This window comes from Sphaerodactylus townsendi, linkage group LG04, assembly GCF_021028975.2.
Source record: "Sphaerodactylus townsendi isolate TG3544 linkage group LG04, MPM_Stown_v2.3, whole genome shotgun sequence".
NCBI lineage: Eukaryota > Metazoa > Chordata > Lepidosauria > Squamata > Sphaerodactylidae > Sphaerodactylus > Sphaerodactylus townsendi.
In genome coordinates, this window is record NC_059428.1 from 89123827 (window position 1) to 89143398 (window position 19572).

At 43.8% G+C, this 19572-nt stretch overlaps 1 protein-coding gene across 1 annotated transcript in view; it reads left to right on the forward strand.

The window, feature by feature from the left end:
• Positions 1-19572, forward strand: part of LOC125431942 (pseudouridine 5'-phosphatase) — an 85189-nt gene that overhangs the window by 16300 nt on the left and 49317 nt on the right. Inside the window, exons 2-3 of the mRNA XM_048495185.1 lie at positions 10263-10481; positions 17805-18034. Coding sequence (XP_048351142.1) covers positions 10263-10481; positions 17805-18034 — 449 coding nt within the window. The remainder of the gene's footprint in view (positions 1-10262; positions 10482-17804; positions 18035-19572) is intronic.

The window sequence follows — 19572 nt, forward strand, 5'->3', positions numbered from 1 at the left end:
CCCATGTGTCTTTTCCCCTCTAGTTTTGTTTGTCTGTGTTCCCCCTCCTTTCCCCCACCTTTCCCTCCATTTTTTGACTTAGAGAAGAGCTGACGATCGGAAAGGGGGAGGAATTTTTATTCTTCTCACGGCGAAGGATTATTTTCCCGCCGTTTTGAACGCCGCTTTCTTGAGGAGAATATTGCAGCGGTGCTCCTGCCTAGCAGAGCACATTACTGAGGCGGTTTGTGGCTGCTTTCTTCGACTGCAACACAATGGCAGACGGCAGGTTCTCTCCCATAAGGGAGGTTTTTGCCCCAAACGTGGCAGAGTCTACACGGGCAGCAGCAGCCAGGGTTTCCACTCCCCAGCTGGGGCCAGTTGAACGCCGCTTTGAACAGTCGGGGCCATTTTGAACGCCGCTTTCTTGAGGAGAGTATTGCGGCAGTGCTCCTGCCTAGCAGAGCACATTACTGAGGCGGTTTGTGGCTGCTTTCTCCGACTGCAACACAATGGCAGACGGCAGGTTCTCTCCCATAAGGGAGGTTTTTGCCCCAAACGTGGCAGAGTCTACGCGGACAGCAGCAGCCAGGGCTTCCACTCCCCAGCCGGGGCCAGTTGGAAATGCCCCCCCAGAGCATTCAACTGCCATGTCCGACCGTCTGCCACCCAACTCAGGGGACTGTAGATCGGGGGACCAACAGACCCAAACAAAAAAGGGCACTGGCTCAAAACGTTCTGGGTCCCCATCAGTTGGCCAGGACCAACCAAAGAAGGCCAAAAAAAGCCAACAAAAAGTCTTCTGAATCAAGGCAAGTGAATAATATAGAAGGGGCAGCGGGCTCTATGGGACAACCCCCCACCAGTACACAAGTAGCGGGAGGGCAGAGCAACCCTGTGTTCTCAGACAGTCCCACAGCCTGGAGTTCATTTTCTCCCCTTCAATTTGCCAATCTTATTGTGCAGCAACTTAATTGCATGAACAGAACTGCCCGGCTAGATTTAACTTAGGCCCTCATCAACAGGGGGAAGAAAGTGAGGAAGACATTAGCGAGGGAGAATGCCAGGAAGAGGTGGAGCGTTTTTCTGACACTGAGGAGAGTCAGGTAGAACCTGCAGATCACACCCCAAGATTTTTCAAGGTGGAGGATTTACCTTTCCTCATTTCCAAGACTATCTCAGCATTAGATCTGAAAGACTCTGCGGAGGCAGAGGAGGTCCCAAATCAGCAGCAACTCAAGCTCATAAAAGGCAGGCCTAAGGGAAATCAGGATTATTTTCCCCAGGATGGAACTGATAGATCATGCTTCCCCATTCCCGAGGCTTTTGAAAAGCGCATAAGAAAAGAATGGCAGAATCCTACAACCAGCAAAGCCATTCCCCCCCGTCTAAGAAACTTTACACGCTCCCTCCTTACGTAAATAAATTATTTCAAGTTCCTTTAGTGGACGCCCCTGTTGCTTCCATACAATCTGGTAGCCTGGTATCTAGAGATGGAGATGGGTCCATTAAGGATTCTCAGGACAGGAGAACGGACGTGCATCTTAAAAGAGCACATGACTATCTGGCCATGTCCATGAAAACTCTCCTGCCTTCTGCCACTGTGGCCAGAGCTATTTTGGCTTGGCTTAAAAGAATTGCTGAGCTTCTCCCTCCAGAGCATAGGGCGATTAAGGAAGGCATTGACAGAGTGCGAATGGGGGCATCTTTTCTGGCAGACTCCACTTGGGATGCCCTGTCCATGGCAGCTAGATCCATGGCATCTTCCGTCGCAGCCAGACGCACGGTCTGGCTAAAATCGTGGAAGGCAGACACCCTTTCCAAGACTGCACTATCTGGTTACCACTTCCAGGGGGAGAAGTTATTCGGGGAGGAACTGGATCAGATCCTGGTTAAGGACAAGGAGGATAGGAAGACACTCCCCTGCTTTGTTAGACAGGAAGGTACAGCAAGTAGAGCTTTCTTTCGTTTCTTTTGTGCCTTTCGCTCTTTCCCCTGAGGTAACGACAGGACCAGATCAAACTGGCAAACACCATACTTTCAAGGTTCGATGCCACGCAGAGGAGGCTTCAGACCCTACAGGAGAGGTGACCGCTTCCCCAAATCTGACAAGAACCAGAGACAATGACTATGCTCATGTTCCGGTAGGCGGCAGGTTATCCCATTTCAAAGATCAATGGAAACATCCAATTAGATGCCTGGGCCAGGGAGGTGGTACAGTCAGGTTACACGATAGAATTCCTACACTTCCCCAAACACCATTTCTTCCCATCACCAATCAGTCTTCTTCCCCCAAAAAACGTCTCAGGACTTTGAATGTGGTTCAGCATCTGCTCTAAATCCAAGCCATAGAGCCTGTTCCTGTAGAATTCAGACATGCAAGTATCTATTCTCTTTTTTTCACAGTCCCCCAAAAATCAGGGGACTGGAGGGCAATACTGAATCTGAGGTACGTAACCCAGCACCTAAAATTGGCAAAATTCAAAATGGAATCCCTGCATACCATCACAGCATCCTTAAAAGAAAGAGAATTCCTCACTTCTTTAGACATGACCGAGGCCTACCTACATCTCCCAATACACCCAGCACACAGAAAATTTCTCCGTTTTGCGGTGGACGGAGAACATTTCCAGTTCAAAGCATTACCGTTCAGGCTAGCCTCAGCACCCTGAGTATTCTCAAAAATCCTCCTGCCACCCATAATCCAATTAAGACAAAAAGGGATCCACGTCCACCCTTACTTGGACGACATTCTAATTCGGTCAAACAGCAAAACAAAAGCCCAGTAGGATGTCCACCTAGTAAAAAACACACTGCAACAGTTCGGCTTCATAATAAACATCAGCAAAAGTTCCCTCCTACCCACACGCAGAATGGAGCATCTGGGTGCAATTGTAGATACAAATCTAAACTCTCGCTTCCTTCCGAGAGCCAAAGCGATAAAAATCCAATCAGAGGTCTTCCACTTGATCTCCAAGAAAGAACTGCCACTGATGCGTCTAGCGAGCATCCTAGGACTGATGGTAGCATCCATCGACACAACCCAGTGGGCAAGGATGCATGCAAGGCCTCTTCAAAAAATTTTGAGGCAGTGTCAGTGGGACATCACAAACAAAATAGACAAAAACATTGCAATTCCTCCATCCTTGAAAGTCCAATTAAGATGGTGGACCAATCCACGCAATTTGACCCAGGGCAAGACCTACCTAGTCAGAGACAGAGTCCAGTTTTTCACTGACACCAGCCTGACAGGGTGGGGAGCCAACCTTGGGTCGCAATTAACACAGGTCCTCTGGCCCAAGTCTCAGAGTACCCTCCCAATCAACATCTTAGAGACACGAACCATTTTTCTGGCCCTTCTACATTTCAAACATCTTATCTTTTGCCGGCATGTCCTGATCAGAACAGACAACATAGTGGCCAGGGCCTACATAAACCACCAGGGAGGGTCCAGATCACGATTTCTTCAAAAGGAAGCGGACCAGATCATGAACTGGGCAGAAATAAACCTTCTCTCGATACAGGCGGAGCATATCAAGGGACAGCTCAACATCAGAGCAGACTGGCTAAATCGTCAGACCTTGGACAATTCAGAATGGTCAATTCTCCCGGAGGTATTCTAACAACTTATGAACCTCTTTCCAACCCCGGAGATTGACCTTTTTGCTTCGCAGAACAATGCTCAGCTGCCTCAGTTCATGACCCATTACTTTTGTCCAACAGCGATATCCACCAACCCTCTCATTGCACCCTGGCCCTCGGTAACGCTTTATGCGTTTCCTCCGGTTCCTCTCATACCCAGACTTCTGAGACGCCTATTCCTCGAACAGGCGACCATGATCCTAGAAGCCCCTTACTGGCCATGGAGACCTTGGTTCTCCACCATTCTGGAATTAGCAGTGGGAGAACCGATCGCACTACCATCCAGGCCAGACATCCTTGTGCAGGGACCGGTCTGGCACCCAGACCCAGGCAATTTACATTTGAACGCCTGGTTATCGAAAAGGGCAAGGTTAGAAAGGAAGGGTTACTCAGAGGAAGTTATTCAGACCATCTTAGGTTCTAGACGGAGATCCACCACTAGGATCTATGATTATACTTGGAAGTTGTTTGCAAAATGGGCAAGTTTAAGGTCCCTAGATCCAGAGAGACCAGACCTAAACCAGGTTTTACAGTTCCGACAGGATGGGGTAAAAAAGGGTCTTAGGGCTACCACCCTCAGGAGACAATTAGCAGGGCTTGCTACAGTCTGGCCTAAGTTCCACGGTCACCGCATTACAGTTCACCCTGATGTCCTTTTTAAAAGGGGTGTCCCAGACACAGCCACCCAAGATTCATCGGTTTCCATCCTGGAACCTGCATACAGTACTCCTAGCATTGACTAGATCCCCATTCGAGCCTATCAGTTCGATCCATCTCAGATGGCTCCGAATGAAGCTTTTGTTCCTAGTAGCAGTAACATCAGCTAGACGGATTTCAGAACTTAGATCTCTCAATGTTTCCCCAGCATGCTGTGAAATCCTTAAGGATAGAGTGATCCTCAGATCTGACCCGTCATTCAGGCCGAAAGCAAGTTCCTCCTTCCATTTGAGACAGGAAATCATCCTTCCTGGTTTCTATCCAAAGCCCTCTAACGAGAAAGAAAAATTATGGCACAAACTGGACGTTCGCAGATCTTTAAAAACCTTTCTGCTGAGGACTGAATCGTTCAGAGTTTCAAATAGTATTTTTATTAATGTATCTCATCCCAGAATAGGCGATCAGATGTCAGGGGCAGCCATAAGCAATGCCATCCGCACATGTATCGCAGAAGCTTACAATTCCACAAAATTGACAGTCCCTACTGGGATTACAGCTCACTCAGTCAGGTGCGCTGCGGCAAATGCAGCCATTAGGCAACAAATTCCGGTTGAGGATATCTGTAAAGCAGCCATTTGGTCTTCTTCCTCAACTTTTGTAAAACATTACGGGTTAGATTCTTGGATGGCAGTTCAAACTGCTTTTGGTTCCAGGATTTTGGACCTGGTTAAGGAAAACCGATATTCCCACCCAGGGAGCAGGGACACTGCGTTGTAGGTCCCATTAGAGACTTCCTACGTCTCCTGGAGAATCGGCTATTGGTTCACTCACCGTGAAGAGCCTTTCTCCAGAGAGACGTAGGAAGTCTCGACCCTCCCTTCAAACAGTTTTCCATCCAAATTCAGTGGTTAGTCTGACAGTTAAAGTTCTTAGTTGTTGCAAGGTTGTTTCTCTTGTTCGTTGTTTGTTGAGACTACGTGGTCAGTACGTTCTGGGGACTTCAACCTTCCAAGAGGTCACACGGGAAGTGATTCGTTTTAACTACGTCCTGCCTCCTGAAAGCAGAGCATAGGAATACCCATTAGAGACTTCCTACGTCTCTCTGGAGAAAGGCTCTTCACGGTGAGTGAACCAATAGCCGAGGTTGCAAGGGTGCCTCAGATAAGCAGGTGCTATAATTTATTTTGATATTAAGTATGAAAATTAGGTGGTGTGAATATACTTTTCAGCTTGAAGAAATTAATTATGATTCTTGAAAAAATAGATAGATATTTATTATTACGGCCTTTTGGCCAGCCAAATTCTTGAAAAAATGTTTTGTGTAATTATTGTAGGATATGCATGTCAGCAAGCTAACAGTCATCTTCATATTCTGATTAAAATAAATAGACCTGTTTGAGCAGCTTGACAATATCCAGGCAACATGACCTTGGAGTTATGGATAACTTCAGTTTCTCTGATGTGTGCTGCGAGATGAACTCTGCTAAGCATCCACAGTCATACAACTTCCTGATCTGCCTAGCAGGCAACTTCCTTTTTCAAATGGTGGAAGAAGCTACAAAGGGCTTGACTATACTCGACTTAGTAATAACGAACTGGCAAGAACTGGTACATGGGGTGGTGGTCAAGAATGCAAGTAAGGGGGGGGTTCTTGGGTTCAACCCCCCATTACATGTCCAAAGCTCGACCCCCCCATTTGTGTTTTTTTGTATTTTTAAATCTTTTTTTGTTTTTTGGCCTGCAGGGGGTGCAGTTTTTAGTCTACCAGCACCAAAATATCAGGGATTTGTTGGGAGACTCTCCTGATGTTATCACCCAGGTTTGGTGAGGTTTGGTTCAGGAGGTCCAAAGTTATGGACTCCCAAAGGGAGCTAATAGTTTCCAATGGGAGCTAATAGAAGATGGGGGCTACACCTTTGAGGGTCTGTAACTGTGGACCCCCTGAACCAAACTTCACCAAACCTGGGTTGTATCATCAGGAGAGTCTCCTAAAATACTCTGAAGGTTTGGTGCTGCTATCTTATTAATTTCACCCCTGTCAGCAGGCACCCTCCAAATTTCCCCAGATTTTCCTTCAGCATGGATTTAAAGGGAGAATCTGAGGTCCCCTATTTAAACATTGAAAGTGATGCTGTTTAAGGGTGGGGGATAATCCACCCCAAAACAGCATCACTTTCAATGTTGTTTTAACTGGGGACCCCAGATTCTCCCTCTAAGGTGGATTTAAAAGGAGAATCTGGGGTACCTAGTTTTAAACACCATTGAAAGTGATGGTGTTTGGGGGTGGATTCCAGCATCACAGCGGCCCCCATGGGCCCCCCCGCAAAACTCAGATTTTGCACCGGACTCCATTTTCCCTAGCTACACCTCTCCCCGGAGGGGAGGACAGAAGGGGCTTCTGGCTGGAAGCCCAGTCGGTTGGGGGGGAGCAGGCAGGGCAGGGGAGTCTGCCATCCCTGGCCTCAGAGAGCTGCTTTTATAAGTACTGAGGGCAGGGCAGGGCAAGGACATAGGTAAGGGGGGTTCTTGGGTTCAGACCCCCCCATTCATGTCCGAAGCTCTGCCCCTCTGTGAGTTTTTAAAACATTTTTATTGTTTTTTTTGTTTTTGGCTTGCAGGGGGTGCATTGTTTGGGCTAGCAGCTCCAAACCTTCAGGGATTGTTTGGGGGACTCTCCTGATGATAATATCAGGGTTTGGTGAGGTTTGGTTCAGTGGGTCCCAAGTTATGGACTCCCAAAGGGGGTGCCCCCATCCTCCATTGTTTCCAATGGGAGCTAATAAAAGATGGGGACTACACCTTTGAGAGTCCATAACATGGGACCCCCCCAAACCAAACTTCACCAAACCTGGGAGGTATCATCAGGAGAGTCTCTTATTGATACCACCCAGGTTAAGTGAAGTTTGGTCCAGGGGGTCCAAAGCTATGGGCGCCCAAAGGGGGTGCCCCCATCCCCCATTGTTTCCAATGGGAGCTAATAGGAGATGGGGGCTACACCTTTGCGGGTCCATAACTTTGGACCCCTTGAACCAAATTTCACCAAACCTGGGTGGTATCATTAGAAGAGTCTCCTAAAGATACCCTGAAAGTTTGGTGTTTCTAGCTTAACAATTGCACCCTTGACAGCAGGCACCCCCCAGATTTCCCCAGATTCTCCTTTTAAATCCACCCCCTTCGGCATGGATTTAAAAGAATCTGAGGTCCTCATTTTAGAAGAAGATATCTCCCCTTTCTCTCCTGTAGGGATCTTACAATCTCCTTGCCCTTCCTCCCTCACAACAAACACCCTGTGAGGTGGGTGGGGCTGAGAGAGCTCCGAAAAGCTGTGACTAGCCCAGAGTCACCCAGCTGGCGTGTGTGGGAGTGCACACAGCAGGGAATCAAACCTGGTTCCTCCAGATTAGAATGCACCTGCTCTTAACCACTACACCACATTGAAAGTGATGCTGTTTCAGGGTGGGGGATAATCCACCCCAAAACAGCATCACTTTAAATGTTGTTTAACTAGGGACCCCAGATTCTCCCTTTAGGGACCCCAGATTCTCCCTTCAAGGTGGATTTAAAAGGAGAATTTGGGCTCTCTAGTTTAAACACCATTGAAAGTGATGCTGTTTGGGGGTGGATTCCAGCATCACAGTGGCTGCCTGGAGGGGGGAGGGTTAGGGTAGGGCAGGGGAGTCTGCCATCCCCAGCCTCAGAGAACTGCTTTTATAAGCGCTAGGCCAGGGCCGGGGCTTGGGGAGGTGTGGCCATGCCCTGGGGGTGGGTGGGGGTGTGCCCCCCCAACCCCCCCATAAAAATCTATACCTACGTCCCTGGGGCAGGGCATGGGAAAGCATGGTCACATTGCCAGGGACAAGTGGGGGCGTGACCGAACCCCCAAACCCCCCTGTAAAAAATCTATACCTACGTTACTGGTGGGGGTGGGAGGGATCCTAAGGGGAAGTGATCATATCATCCTGGAATTTCTTTTGCCGTGGCGGACCAAGGAAGTTTCTAGCCATATTTGTATGATAGATCTTAGGGCAGACTTTAATGAACTCAGAGAAATAATGACAGTCATTGCATGGAAAAGAATTCTGGAAGGGAAAGGAAAGTGTGGGGTTTCCTAAAGAAGACTCTTGCAGCACATGCCATTACTACTCCCAGAAGGCAGAAATGTGGCAGGGAATCTAAGAAGCAAATGTAGATAAACAGAGGACTTCATGAGGAGCCAAGGAAGAAAAAAGGAAATGTTCAAGGAACAAAATGGAGGCAAGTACATACCTCTAAAGAAGAGTATCTGAAGGTTGCCAAGCACTATAGCCATCAGGGAAATCAAAGGTCAGGTTGAGCTGGGGCTGGCCAGGGAGACTTGCTATAACAAAAAAAGCTTCTTCAGATACGTGAAGAGCAATTGCAAGGTAAAGGAGGCAATAGCCCCACTGTCACTGTTGGGTGAAAATGGAGAAACTGGCAGACAGAACGGCTCAATGCTTACTTTGTCTCAGAAGAGAACAGGTTCATCCAGAGATGGAAAAGGCAGGGCACAGCATCCAGGCTGGTGTTTGACATGAACAAAGAGTTTGCTGAGAGGCACCTGCTGCACTGGATGGACCAGGTGGTATGCACCCAAGAGTGCTCAAAGAACTTTCTAGAGAGCTTGCATAACCATTGTCCGTCATCTTCAAGAGCTCTTGGAGTATGGGAACTGTGCCAGCAGAGTGGAGAGGAGTGAATATTATCACTTTAAAAAAAAAAGAGGCCACTTAGTTTTACTTTTCCCCCAGGGAAGGTTCTGGAGCAAATTTTAAAGGATCAATCTGTGAGCACCTGAAAGACAAGTTGATGATCCAGGAAAGTCAGAATTGATTTTCCCCAACAGGTGTTGCCACCAACCTTTTTTTCTATCTTAGATCGAGTGATGAGCTTGCTAGATCTAGGGAAGGCCACTGATGTTGTTTATCTGGATTTCAGTAAGCCTTGTGATAGGGCCCCATGGCGTTCTGATGGATAAACTGGAGGACTCCAGACTGGAGTCTAGGATAGTTACGGTAGGTGAATAGGGAACTGGTTGGAGAACTGCACTCAAAACAGTAGCTGACAATTGGCATTTCATCTGAATGGAGGGAGGTATCCCATATGGTGCCTGGGCTTGGTTCTAAACCTGGTGCTTTTCAATATTCTTATAAATGATCTGGATGAGGTAGTGGGGAGACTACTCATAGCTGAAGATAGGGACAGATAAAGGTAGGTTGCTTGGCAGATGAGAAAGAAGCAGGGAAAGATGAGTATATGAGGACTGCCAAGAGGGGGGAAAGAGGAAATAGTGTTAAGAAGAAATAAGGAAAAAGTGAGATACTCTCATGCCAGTATTTGTGGGATCCCTATTGCACAAATTGTCCAGAATTTTCCTGGGAGCAGGTAAGTAGGAAAGACTATACAGAAGAAAGTGGGTAAAAGAGTTTTCCTGATGGGTGAGCAGGTAAGGGGAAGAAGGTATAGGGGCTTTCAGGGAAGGAAAAAGGAGGAGGAGTTTGGATTTATACCCCCCTTTCTCTCCTATAGGAGACTCAAAGGAGTTTACAATCTCCTTGCCCTTCCCCCCTCACAACAAACACCCTGTGAGGTGGATGGGGCTGAGAGAGCTCCGAAAAGCTGTGACTAGCCCAAGTTCACCCAGCTGGCGTGTGTGGGAGTGCCTGGGCTAATCTGAATTCCCCAGATAAGCTTCCACAGCTCAGGCGGCAGAGCAGGGAATCAAACCCGGTTCCTCCAGATTAGAATGGAGAGGAGTGAGAGACCTTCTGGGTCCCCCGCTTGCATTAATACTAATTCCTTTGAACCAAAGTTAGGGATGTAATCGTTAGATCTTTTAAATAAAGTTCTATTGTTACAACTTGTTAAAGTTAAATTCTGGGTCTAGAGATTCAGTTAAATTGGAATTTTAAAATATCACATTTTTTCAGTATATTAGTAATGCCAATTTTCTTTTTTTTTATCAGATACTGAACCTCTTTATACTACTGCATTTAGAGAAATCTGTGAAAGCTATGGAAAGACCTTCACCTGGGATTTGAAAATGTCAATGATGGGTAGAAAATTAGTGGATGGAGTGGAGATCATGCGAAAAAGCCTAGACCTTCCAATCACCAAAGAAGAAATAGTGAATCAATGTGAAATTAAGCTAAATTCATTACTCCCCACATCTGTGCTGATGCCAGGTTGTATTTCAACTGTTATATGTAGAAATCATAGTACTTAATGCTGTCAGTCTTCATTTTAGTAATTCATTTCACTTTTTTTCTCATATATGAATTTTAGTAATTCATTTCACTCATTTGTTGGAGTGCCATGGATGGTTTGAAGGAACTTATCACTTTAAAGTCTATAATAATAATGATAATGATTATTATTATTTATTTAATTTGGTATACCGCCCAATCCCCGGAGGGCTCTGGGCGGTGTACAACATAAAACACATAAAAACATCATAGGCATCCATAAATTATAATAAAAACAGCAGTTACAATATATCTAGATGGCGTCCCTCCTAAACCTGATCCCTTTAGCAAGAGGGGGAGAGGTCCCGATGGTATGAGGAACCCATAGATCTTAATAGTGGATCCTGTTAATATTGGGATTCCAGCTTGTGGGGGGGGGGGCACTCAGCGGCTGGTTTCTCCAAAAGCCCGGTGGAACAACTCGGTCTTACAGGCCCTGCGGAAATCCCCAAGGTCCCGCAGGGCCCGGACAGTTGGAGGAAGAGTGTTCCACCAGGCAGGGGCCAGAGCCGTAAAGGCCCTGGCCCGAGTGGAGGCCAGCCGCATCATTGAGGGGCCAGGGATCTCCAGTAGATTGGCCTCTGCCGAACGCAGAGGCCGAGCTGGGACATATGGGGTAATGCGGTCCCGAAGGTACAAGGGTCCCAGGCCGCGTAAGGCCTTGAAGGTCAAAACCCACACCTTGAAGACGATTCGGAATTCGACTGGGAGCCAGTGCAGACGGCGCAACACAGCTAATGATGCTGAACATTATACTGAGTCATTTTGCAAGAACAGAGGAATAAATATGATGCACTTTTCAGTGATCTTATCTATTAGCTCATATATGATAGATTCAAAACATGAAATGTTGTTTAAAATTCCTGTTATGTGATTCAATTGCAGATGAAACATATTCATGCTGCTGTTGGAGCATTCACATTGACAGTTGACCTTTCACAACTGAACACTCCCCTGGGCTGTGAATGTCCAAGTATAAAGGCTCTACATCCTTCTTTTAATTTTTGAGTTATCCCTTCTCCTATCATTAAGTGCTTGGGTATGCCAAAAACAAAGAAACTAGTATAGAAAGGCTTAAGCTTTGACTTTGCATTGTTTCTGCCTTCTCTAAAGTTTAGTAGCAAGTGAGAGAAAAGACTTTCACAACGGGGAAGAAAAGGTCTTTTCTCTCTCATTTTCTGCCACATTTCGGAGAGAGGAGAAACAGCTCAAGCACCCTCTGCTGTTTTTCCTCTTTCACAGGCCCAGTACAAATGGGAAAGTATGTTAGAGGATTGGTTGAGGGAAGGGGAATAATTGTGACCACAAGTGCCTGGCTTGGAAATAACCAACATTAACAGTCCCCTTTTATTCGCACAACATAATACTGAATAGTTAAACTGATAAAGTAATTAAACACTGACTTTTTAACTGACTGAAATAATTAAAAATATGTATCTAAACTCAATCTTTGCATTCAGAATCATTGTCCCTATTCATTTCCTCTTTTGCTGGAAAAAGTGCCTATATAAATACTCAGAATACTCAAAACCCGAAGTCAACGTTAGTGAGAAAAATAAACATAAAATATTTCCCCAAAATTATGATAATTTATCTTATGTCAGTTCTATGATGTAATTGCAATTCTTACCCAGTGAATCTCATAGCACTGCCGCTGCTCAGAACACTTGTTTTCTCCATATGATTGAGTACATGAAGTGATCAACTACACATGTAAAAAAAACCTGATCAGGATACCTATTTCTATGGTTGCACTTGCCTGTCACTGCAGTCACACAAATGTCTGCAACCATTTTATCTCCCTCTTTCACTACATGTGGCATAGTGGTTAAGAGCGGTGGACTGTAAACTGGAGAACCAGGTTTTGTTCTTTACTCCTCTACATGAGTGATGGACTGTAATCTGAGACGTCATAAAGGTAGGGAAAAGTAATGTATAAAAACCAGGTCTTCTTTTCTACCAGCAATATACATACCCTGGAGGGGAAGGGCCACATGTATCTATGACACCAACATGATCATACATTCCTGTAATGTCAATGAGTCACTTAATACATTATAGCAAAAGCAGGAAATCTTCTAAGTTTCTCAGTACATATGCAAGGTCTACATCAGTCATTGAATATTTATTCAAAGCCACCAGTGGTTAAGTTGATTGAGGGATATTGCATGCTTGCCTTTCTGATTACATTTTGCTGAATAAACCATGATCCTGCTTTGTAAAGGGTGGGGGGAATCACATTTGACTTTCTAACTTTAACAATGCTCCTTTTAAAAACTGAGTGGAAACAATTAATTTTTCTAGAATGTCTGAGGCTATTACTAATATAAAAATATTGGAAGGGATTTTACCATGCTAAAAGAAAACCAACACACATAAGATAAATTATTTAGAATGTTATTAGAAATAATTGCTGATAAATGAATGGATGGTAAAAATATATAAAAACAAATGCTGTTCCATCAATGTCAAAAGCTGCCTTTACATTTTTGTTGAAATGTGACTTATTTTTAAAATATGCAGATTAGCAAAAAAAAATTTTTTTTTAATTTCATGCTCCTTTCTGGTACATGATTTTTTTTACCCTTTCTTTATTCAAAGGAGGTACATGAGGACTCAAAGTAATTTCCTAGCTTGCCCTTAGTTCTAATAAATCATGTGTACTTTAAAAACAATTTATATATATATTTAAAAAGACGAGAGACTGGCAAGTGCATCAGTGGCATATTTAAATGATGGTTTTCTTTTTTTTTTCTTTTTGGGGAGAATGAGGACAAAGTGGTAGAACAGAAGTCAAAGTAATTTCTTAGCCAGCCCATGGCTCTAGTACAACATATTACTGTGACTATCTGACTTTCTCAGAATTGTAGAGTTGGAAAGGGCCATATAAGCCAACCCAACACCCTACTTAATGCAGAATCACCCTAAAACACCCCTGACAAATGCTCATCCAATTGCTGATTGACGACTACCAGTGAGGAGGAGTCCTAGGCATCCAGTTCCACTGCTAGACTACTACATATATATGTGATGTTCAGCCAATACCTTTCCACCCATAATTTATACCTCATTATTGCATATCCTATCCTCCACTGTCAACAGGAACAGCTCTTTGACAGTCCTTCAAATACTTAGAAAGAGGAGTAATCACGTACCCCCACCTCCTCTTCTCCAGACACAACATTTCCAAGGCCTGTTGCGCATGGGCCAGACAAGTGGTGGTTCACCGGCATAATTGATGCTGGTGCACCCCCCAGGGCAGTTCGCACACTGTCCTGCAAATGGCGCCCATGCCCCAGAGGCTCACAGGGCCCCCTCACATGAGGCTCCCTGCTTCAGGTCCACTCTTATCTTCTTTCGGCTGCCGTTGCTCTGCAGAGGCCAGGGGACTCGCCCCCATGGCCATGGCGATGCCTCTGGGGTTGGAGGCCAGGAAGTGTTTCCCCTGGGCTCTGCAGGGTGACGGCAGCCGAAAGAAGGTAAGAGGAGAACTTTAGTGGCACAGGGAAAATAGCAGTTTCTACCCGGTGCTGTTCGCTCAGATCTGAGAAATGGTCTGAGGACCCAGACATAATGATAAAAGAAGCAACTAAAAGGGGGGGGGGTGTTAATCCTCTTACATATCTCTGATTATATCAAAGAGGGTATGAAACAATCAGTTGGCACCCAATATTATTTTTAAAAATACCGGGGGACCCCACTTAACACATAATAAGGATAATTAAGATTACTGCTGAGGGGACTTTAGTTCTAGGACTCATAAATAAGCATCACTGTAAGTTTTTTATTTGACCTTATCCTAGGACTCCAGTCTTTTATGTCCTTCCATAGGTCTGTAAGCCAGGTTTTCCACAGCCCAGAAAACCCATAATTTTGGATTCAGGGTCTACTTTAGAGCCACTTGCAAAGTATATTGATTTTTTGGGCAGCCTTGCTTCCAGAAAATGCCTGTCTATGTAAGGGACACTAGAAACTTTGTTACTAAAATGAAAGGAATAGTTTTTCCATCAAATGGTATATTACTCACAATGGAAATGAATACTTTATATACAAACACTAGCGGCCCCAGCCACGCGTTGCTGTGACTGAGTCTGGTGAAGTGGAAAAGAAAGAAAAGGGGAAGTGAACGGTTCAAACATGTGTCATTGCACAATGATTGCAAGGGAGGGGAGGGGCAAGGGGCCCCTCACTCCCCTCCCTCTCTCCCGTTCCCTTGCATGGCAACCCATCCCTCCCTAATGTTCCCCTTCCTTTGCTAGGGTGGGTGGGCCATGTGCAGGTGGCTGGCCCTGGCCCTTTCACTCCCTTCCCTTGCAAGCAAATTATCTAATTTAAAACACACTGGGAGGCATGAGCTACGTTGTGTTCAAATTTCAGAGCGTTTGGTCCAGCAAACCCCCGGACCCTCCCTCACCTTCCCCTTCCTCCACTAGGGTGGGTGGGCCATGTGCAGATGGCCCGCCCCATCCCTTTCACTCCAGATGGCAGTGGTTTTCAAGGAAGGCATGGTTGTTTCCCTTGTATCAGAGGGTGTTGCTTTGACGGCCAGCAGATGGCACTGTTGCGGAACAGAACTGTGGTTCCAACTGTCACAGGTGTTGCATGCACACAATAATGGGCACAGTTGTGACATGTACACAACAGGAGGTACGGAAACAGCATGGAAACCTGGCCTCACGTGAATGCAACGTTGTGTGAAAATTTCAAAGCAATCGGTCCAGTAGTTTGGGAGATTACCTGTCAGCAGAAAAACGCACTGATAGATTTTTATATATATAGATTCTGATAGATGAGGCACGAGAAATACTTGCATGCAACTTAGATCAGACTGAAGAATCATTCCTGCCTACCTTTTTTTTTTGCTGGAGATAGTAGACTTGATTTTTGGGGAAAAAAATTGTTTTCAAAAGCAATATTATTTGAAAATTAGAGGCATGGCCAAGGGGAGTTCTTTGGGCCCCCGGGGTCACAAATTTGTTTATGCATCAATTGGAAATTAAATACTATTGCAACCCCAAGCAGAATCCAATCTGAGCCAAGGTGACCCTTTTAAAACACTATATTGGTAATTTATCCTTTCTGATATGTCCATAGATAATTCTTTTGTACTTCTATACACTTTGCTTACACATCAGATTGCTATTCCATTAATTTTTTGGACACAACTGTGTTTGTTTCCTCTGTAAAATCCTATACAAAACTAGTTGATTAAAAGGTGTCCTTGCATTACACCTTGTTTCACCCTAAATATCTAAAATGATGTCATCCTTACTCCCATCTTTTAAGAATAAAGAGAAATTCTAACCAACAACATGAATTTCTAAACAAGGGGGTGACTTAATATAGTGCTTTTCTCATAGAGCTGCCCATGGCTTGTATTCAAGCATTCTTGGCAAAAAGCTATAAATTTGGATAGACACCAACTTTTTGAAAGCAAGCCAAAAGAGTCTATTCCTCAATTAACATGTGCTTTTGATTTTACTCCACTAACCAGTCAAATTAGAAAAATTATACGAAAGCATTCACTCATTGTTTCTGATTGTGATTGTTTCTGACTTACTGGGATATAGAGAATATCCTAGGAGAGGATATAGGAAAAAGGCCAATTTGAAGGATTTTTAAAAATCCATTCTAATTTATTAAAGAATTCACCCATCACCCATATATATAATCACCTTTGATGCCAGCAGGACATTTGGGAGCTGACAAGAGGCCAGTGTCTGATGATAGAATGGACTGCAACCCCGATACAGATAGAGGCCCAGATCCTGATACTGACCTGGGGGACTCTTTCTGCAAGCCATCTTTGGAAGATTAGCAGAAGTATCTTGATCAGCTTATCTGCATGGCCAAAGATCTTTTATGTAGCAACAAACAATAATCCACAAGATCCAATTATGGACATTCTCAATAACTCTGACACATCTCAGGTTAAACTATCCCTCCTTGAGGGTATCCTGGACATTGCCACAGTTACGTCGCTAGGCATCACTCAGACAGGGCCAGCTGTAGGATCTATCTCTACACAAATAGGTACAAATTCTCCCAGAGGTATTTTTCCAACAGGCCCTATAGAAAGTCTAATTATAATTGCCAAAATCAGCAGTTCTGTCCTCTTCAGGTTCAGCTGCAAAGGGACAGGAATCAGAGTAAAGAAAAAGGGAAAGGGGTGCTGGATCATCCCCCTGACAGGTCTAACAAAAAACATTCTGGATGACTGAATATTTCTTAAAAAAAACTTGGCGTTTGAGTCACTGAAGTTTCTCAATCAGTTGAGTAACTTCGTTAAGACTTAGTTTGTTATATGTTCTGATAGCTGGGTTATTAAGTTAATAAAAGTTGGATACTATTTGGAGTTTGCCTCAATTCCTCCCCTATCCCCCATGGTTTTGCATTGGTTTCTAAATATAATCTGCTGTCACCCATGCTGCAATTGCCACATGAGAAACATGGGAATGTATATTCTGTTTTGCTAGAGAACTTCAGGTTCACTTATTTGGGTGCCAAATGAGCTGAAATGGAATCTCATTTAATAAGGCCATAATCAAGGTCAGATATTTCAGTATGAAAAATGACATTATGTGGCTGGCACTTTCCCTTTTTAACTATGTAATTATGTCATTGAAAAGCAAAACAAACGTTGAAGGATTTATTTTACATATACATACCTATACTCACACCTTCAAAAACTGTTTCTTTCCTTTAATAATTGTAATTTGTTTAATTCTATTTAAACATAGTTTGTAACTATTTAGATTGTCCAAACAGAAGACAGGAATAACTGCTTGATCTCTGAAATGTCAGTGACGTAATCTATATTTGTATAATATTAGCTAAAAAAAGAATTTATTGCACTAATTTAACAATTCTTTTGTTTCCTACCAGTTAATTTAAATATTGTAACTGAAGTTCCAATTTTTGTTATAGATATGCTACATTAATGCTTAAAATGTTTAACTATTGTTTAATAATAGTTGGCTGATCAACTGACCAAGGTTTCTTAATTAGTTAAATGGCTAACTACATTTCTAAGCCAGTTTGCGAGGACTGTGATTGAAAATTCTGGTTAGACAAAAAACTATCTGAGTAACGTTGAGCAAGTTACTTTCTTTTTGTCCTTCATGTAAGCTACTTTAATCAAACTAGATAAACCTTTGGAGGAGGTTATGAGTAGAACAAGTTTTCATAAATCAGCAATAATTGTGACCCTCCTCTAGTTTTAATCTATCAGTATATTGTGTTTCATATATCTTTGGTTCACAGGAGTTGAAAAACTAGTCCGTCACCTACATCGACACCACATACCCATAGCTGTTGCCACCAGTTCAATTCAAGATGCATTCGACAAGAAAACAACTAATCACAAAGACTTCTTTAAATTATTTCATCATATTGTGGTGGGAGATGACTCTGAACTGAAGAAAGGCAAGCCAGAGCCTGATATATACTTGATTTGTTCTAACAGATTTAAACCACCGGCAGCTCCAGAAAAGGTAGGAATAATAAAATTAACAGGGACAATGATTCACTATGTTTTGATTTTCAAATATGCACTATGTTTTGATTTTCTTTCAGGACAATTTGTTTCAAGTGAACTTCTATAGCATATATAAAATATATATATTATCCATTAAGCGGGTGGAATATGATTGTTTAAAAATGGAAATAAATAGTGTGTTTCAGAAAACATTGGCAAGAGGCTTATTTCTTCATTACATGATCTCTTGTAATGCAAAATTGTCTTCCTTTGCTGTATATACTTCAAAGGAATAAGAACGTTTTCATCATTGTGACTTCTGTGCAGTCTCACATTGAGACTGAATATGTGCAGGCCAGCCACAGAAAAAGTTTCCAAAGTACTCTGGTAGATTAGGAGCACCCCTGCTTCCTCTGGCAGCCAACTGCCAAAATGATCACATGACTAGGAGAAACATTGCTACACCTCTCTTTTTGCCACTGTGAAGAGAAGATCTCCATTGCTGTTCTTTGTTTCCACATCTCATTCTTAAGGCTGATGAGACTTGTTTCTTTCATCAAAAGTCATTCTAGCGAAGAATAAACTATTTAAAGAAGAAATGTTTTTTTGATTTTTGTTTTGTTGTAATACCTTCTCAGGATTGTGCTAATTGTAGCTTTAAAATGATGCCTTATTGCTTGGGAGATCACATAGCAGAACAGCTGCTCTGTTGTCACCAATTTTCCATGAAGGCATAATCTGATGGAGCTGGATTACAAAGAGTTTTGGATTAGAAAAAGCTCTTTTTTTCAAAGGCTTTGCCTGTGTGTCACCCTGAATGAAGGAACTTTCTCCCTCCCTAGTGGGCAGTGTGTGTGTGTGGGGGGGGATCTGACAGAAACTTGGATTCACTGGCTTTTTTCAAAGGTTTTGGCTGCACAGGAGCCAGAAGGAAGGCTGTGTCAGCTCTGAGGGGAGAAATCAGAAGGTATTGCCTGCAGATCATCTCATTCAGAATGGCTCTTTTCTAAGGCTTTGGCTGTAACCTGCCTGAATGAAAGAATTGTCTCCTCCCTGGCCTCATTTGGATCCAAGAGCCAGGAGACATGGCCTGGCAGAGACTGCCTGACTGAAAGACTCTCTCTTTTCCCTGCTGGTTCCAAAAGGATAAGATTGTAGACATGGTCTGGCACAAACTGTCTGGTGAAAGTGCTCTTTCCTCTGCCTTTTGTTGGTTCCAAAGTCTTTTGTTGTATCCAAGAGCCTGGAGTTATAGCCCATTAGAAGTGATGGAAGAAGGCCTGGAGGCATGGCCTGGCAGATGCTTGCTTGACTAAAGGCCTTCCTCAAGACATTTTTGTGCTTTCTACTTTGGGTTGTTTGGATCTCTTCAGCTCCTGTAGTTTTTGGAGAGTTGCTGAAATGGATGAATTTCCTGTTCTTGTTAGTTATGTGCTGAGACAACAAGCAGATAAATGCACTTCATTTTAGTACTCAATACAGTAGCTTCAGCTTACCATTTTCCTTCAGTCTCTCAGCGCTGATACTTAATCCTAGGGGGCTATAAGCACAGGT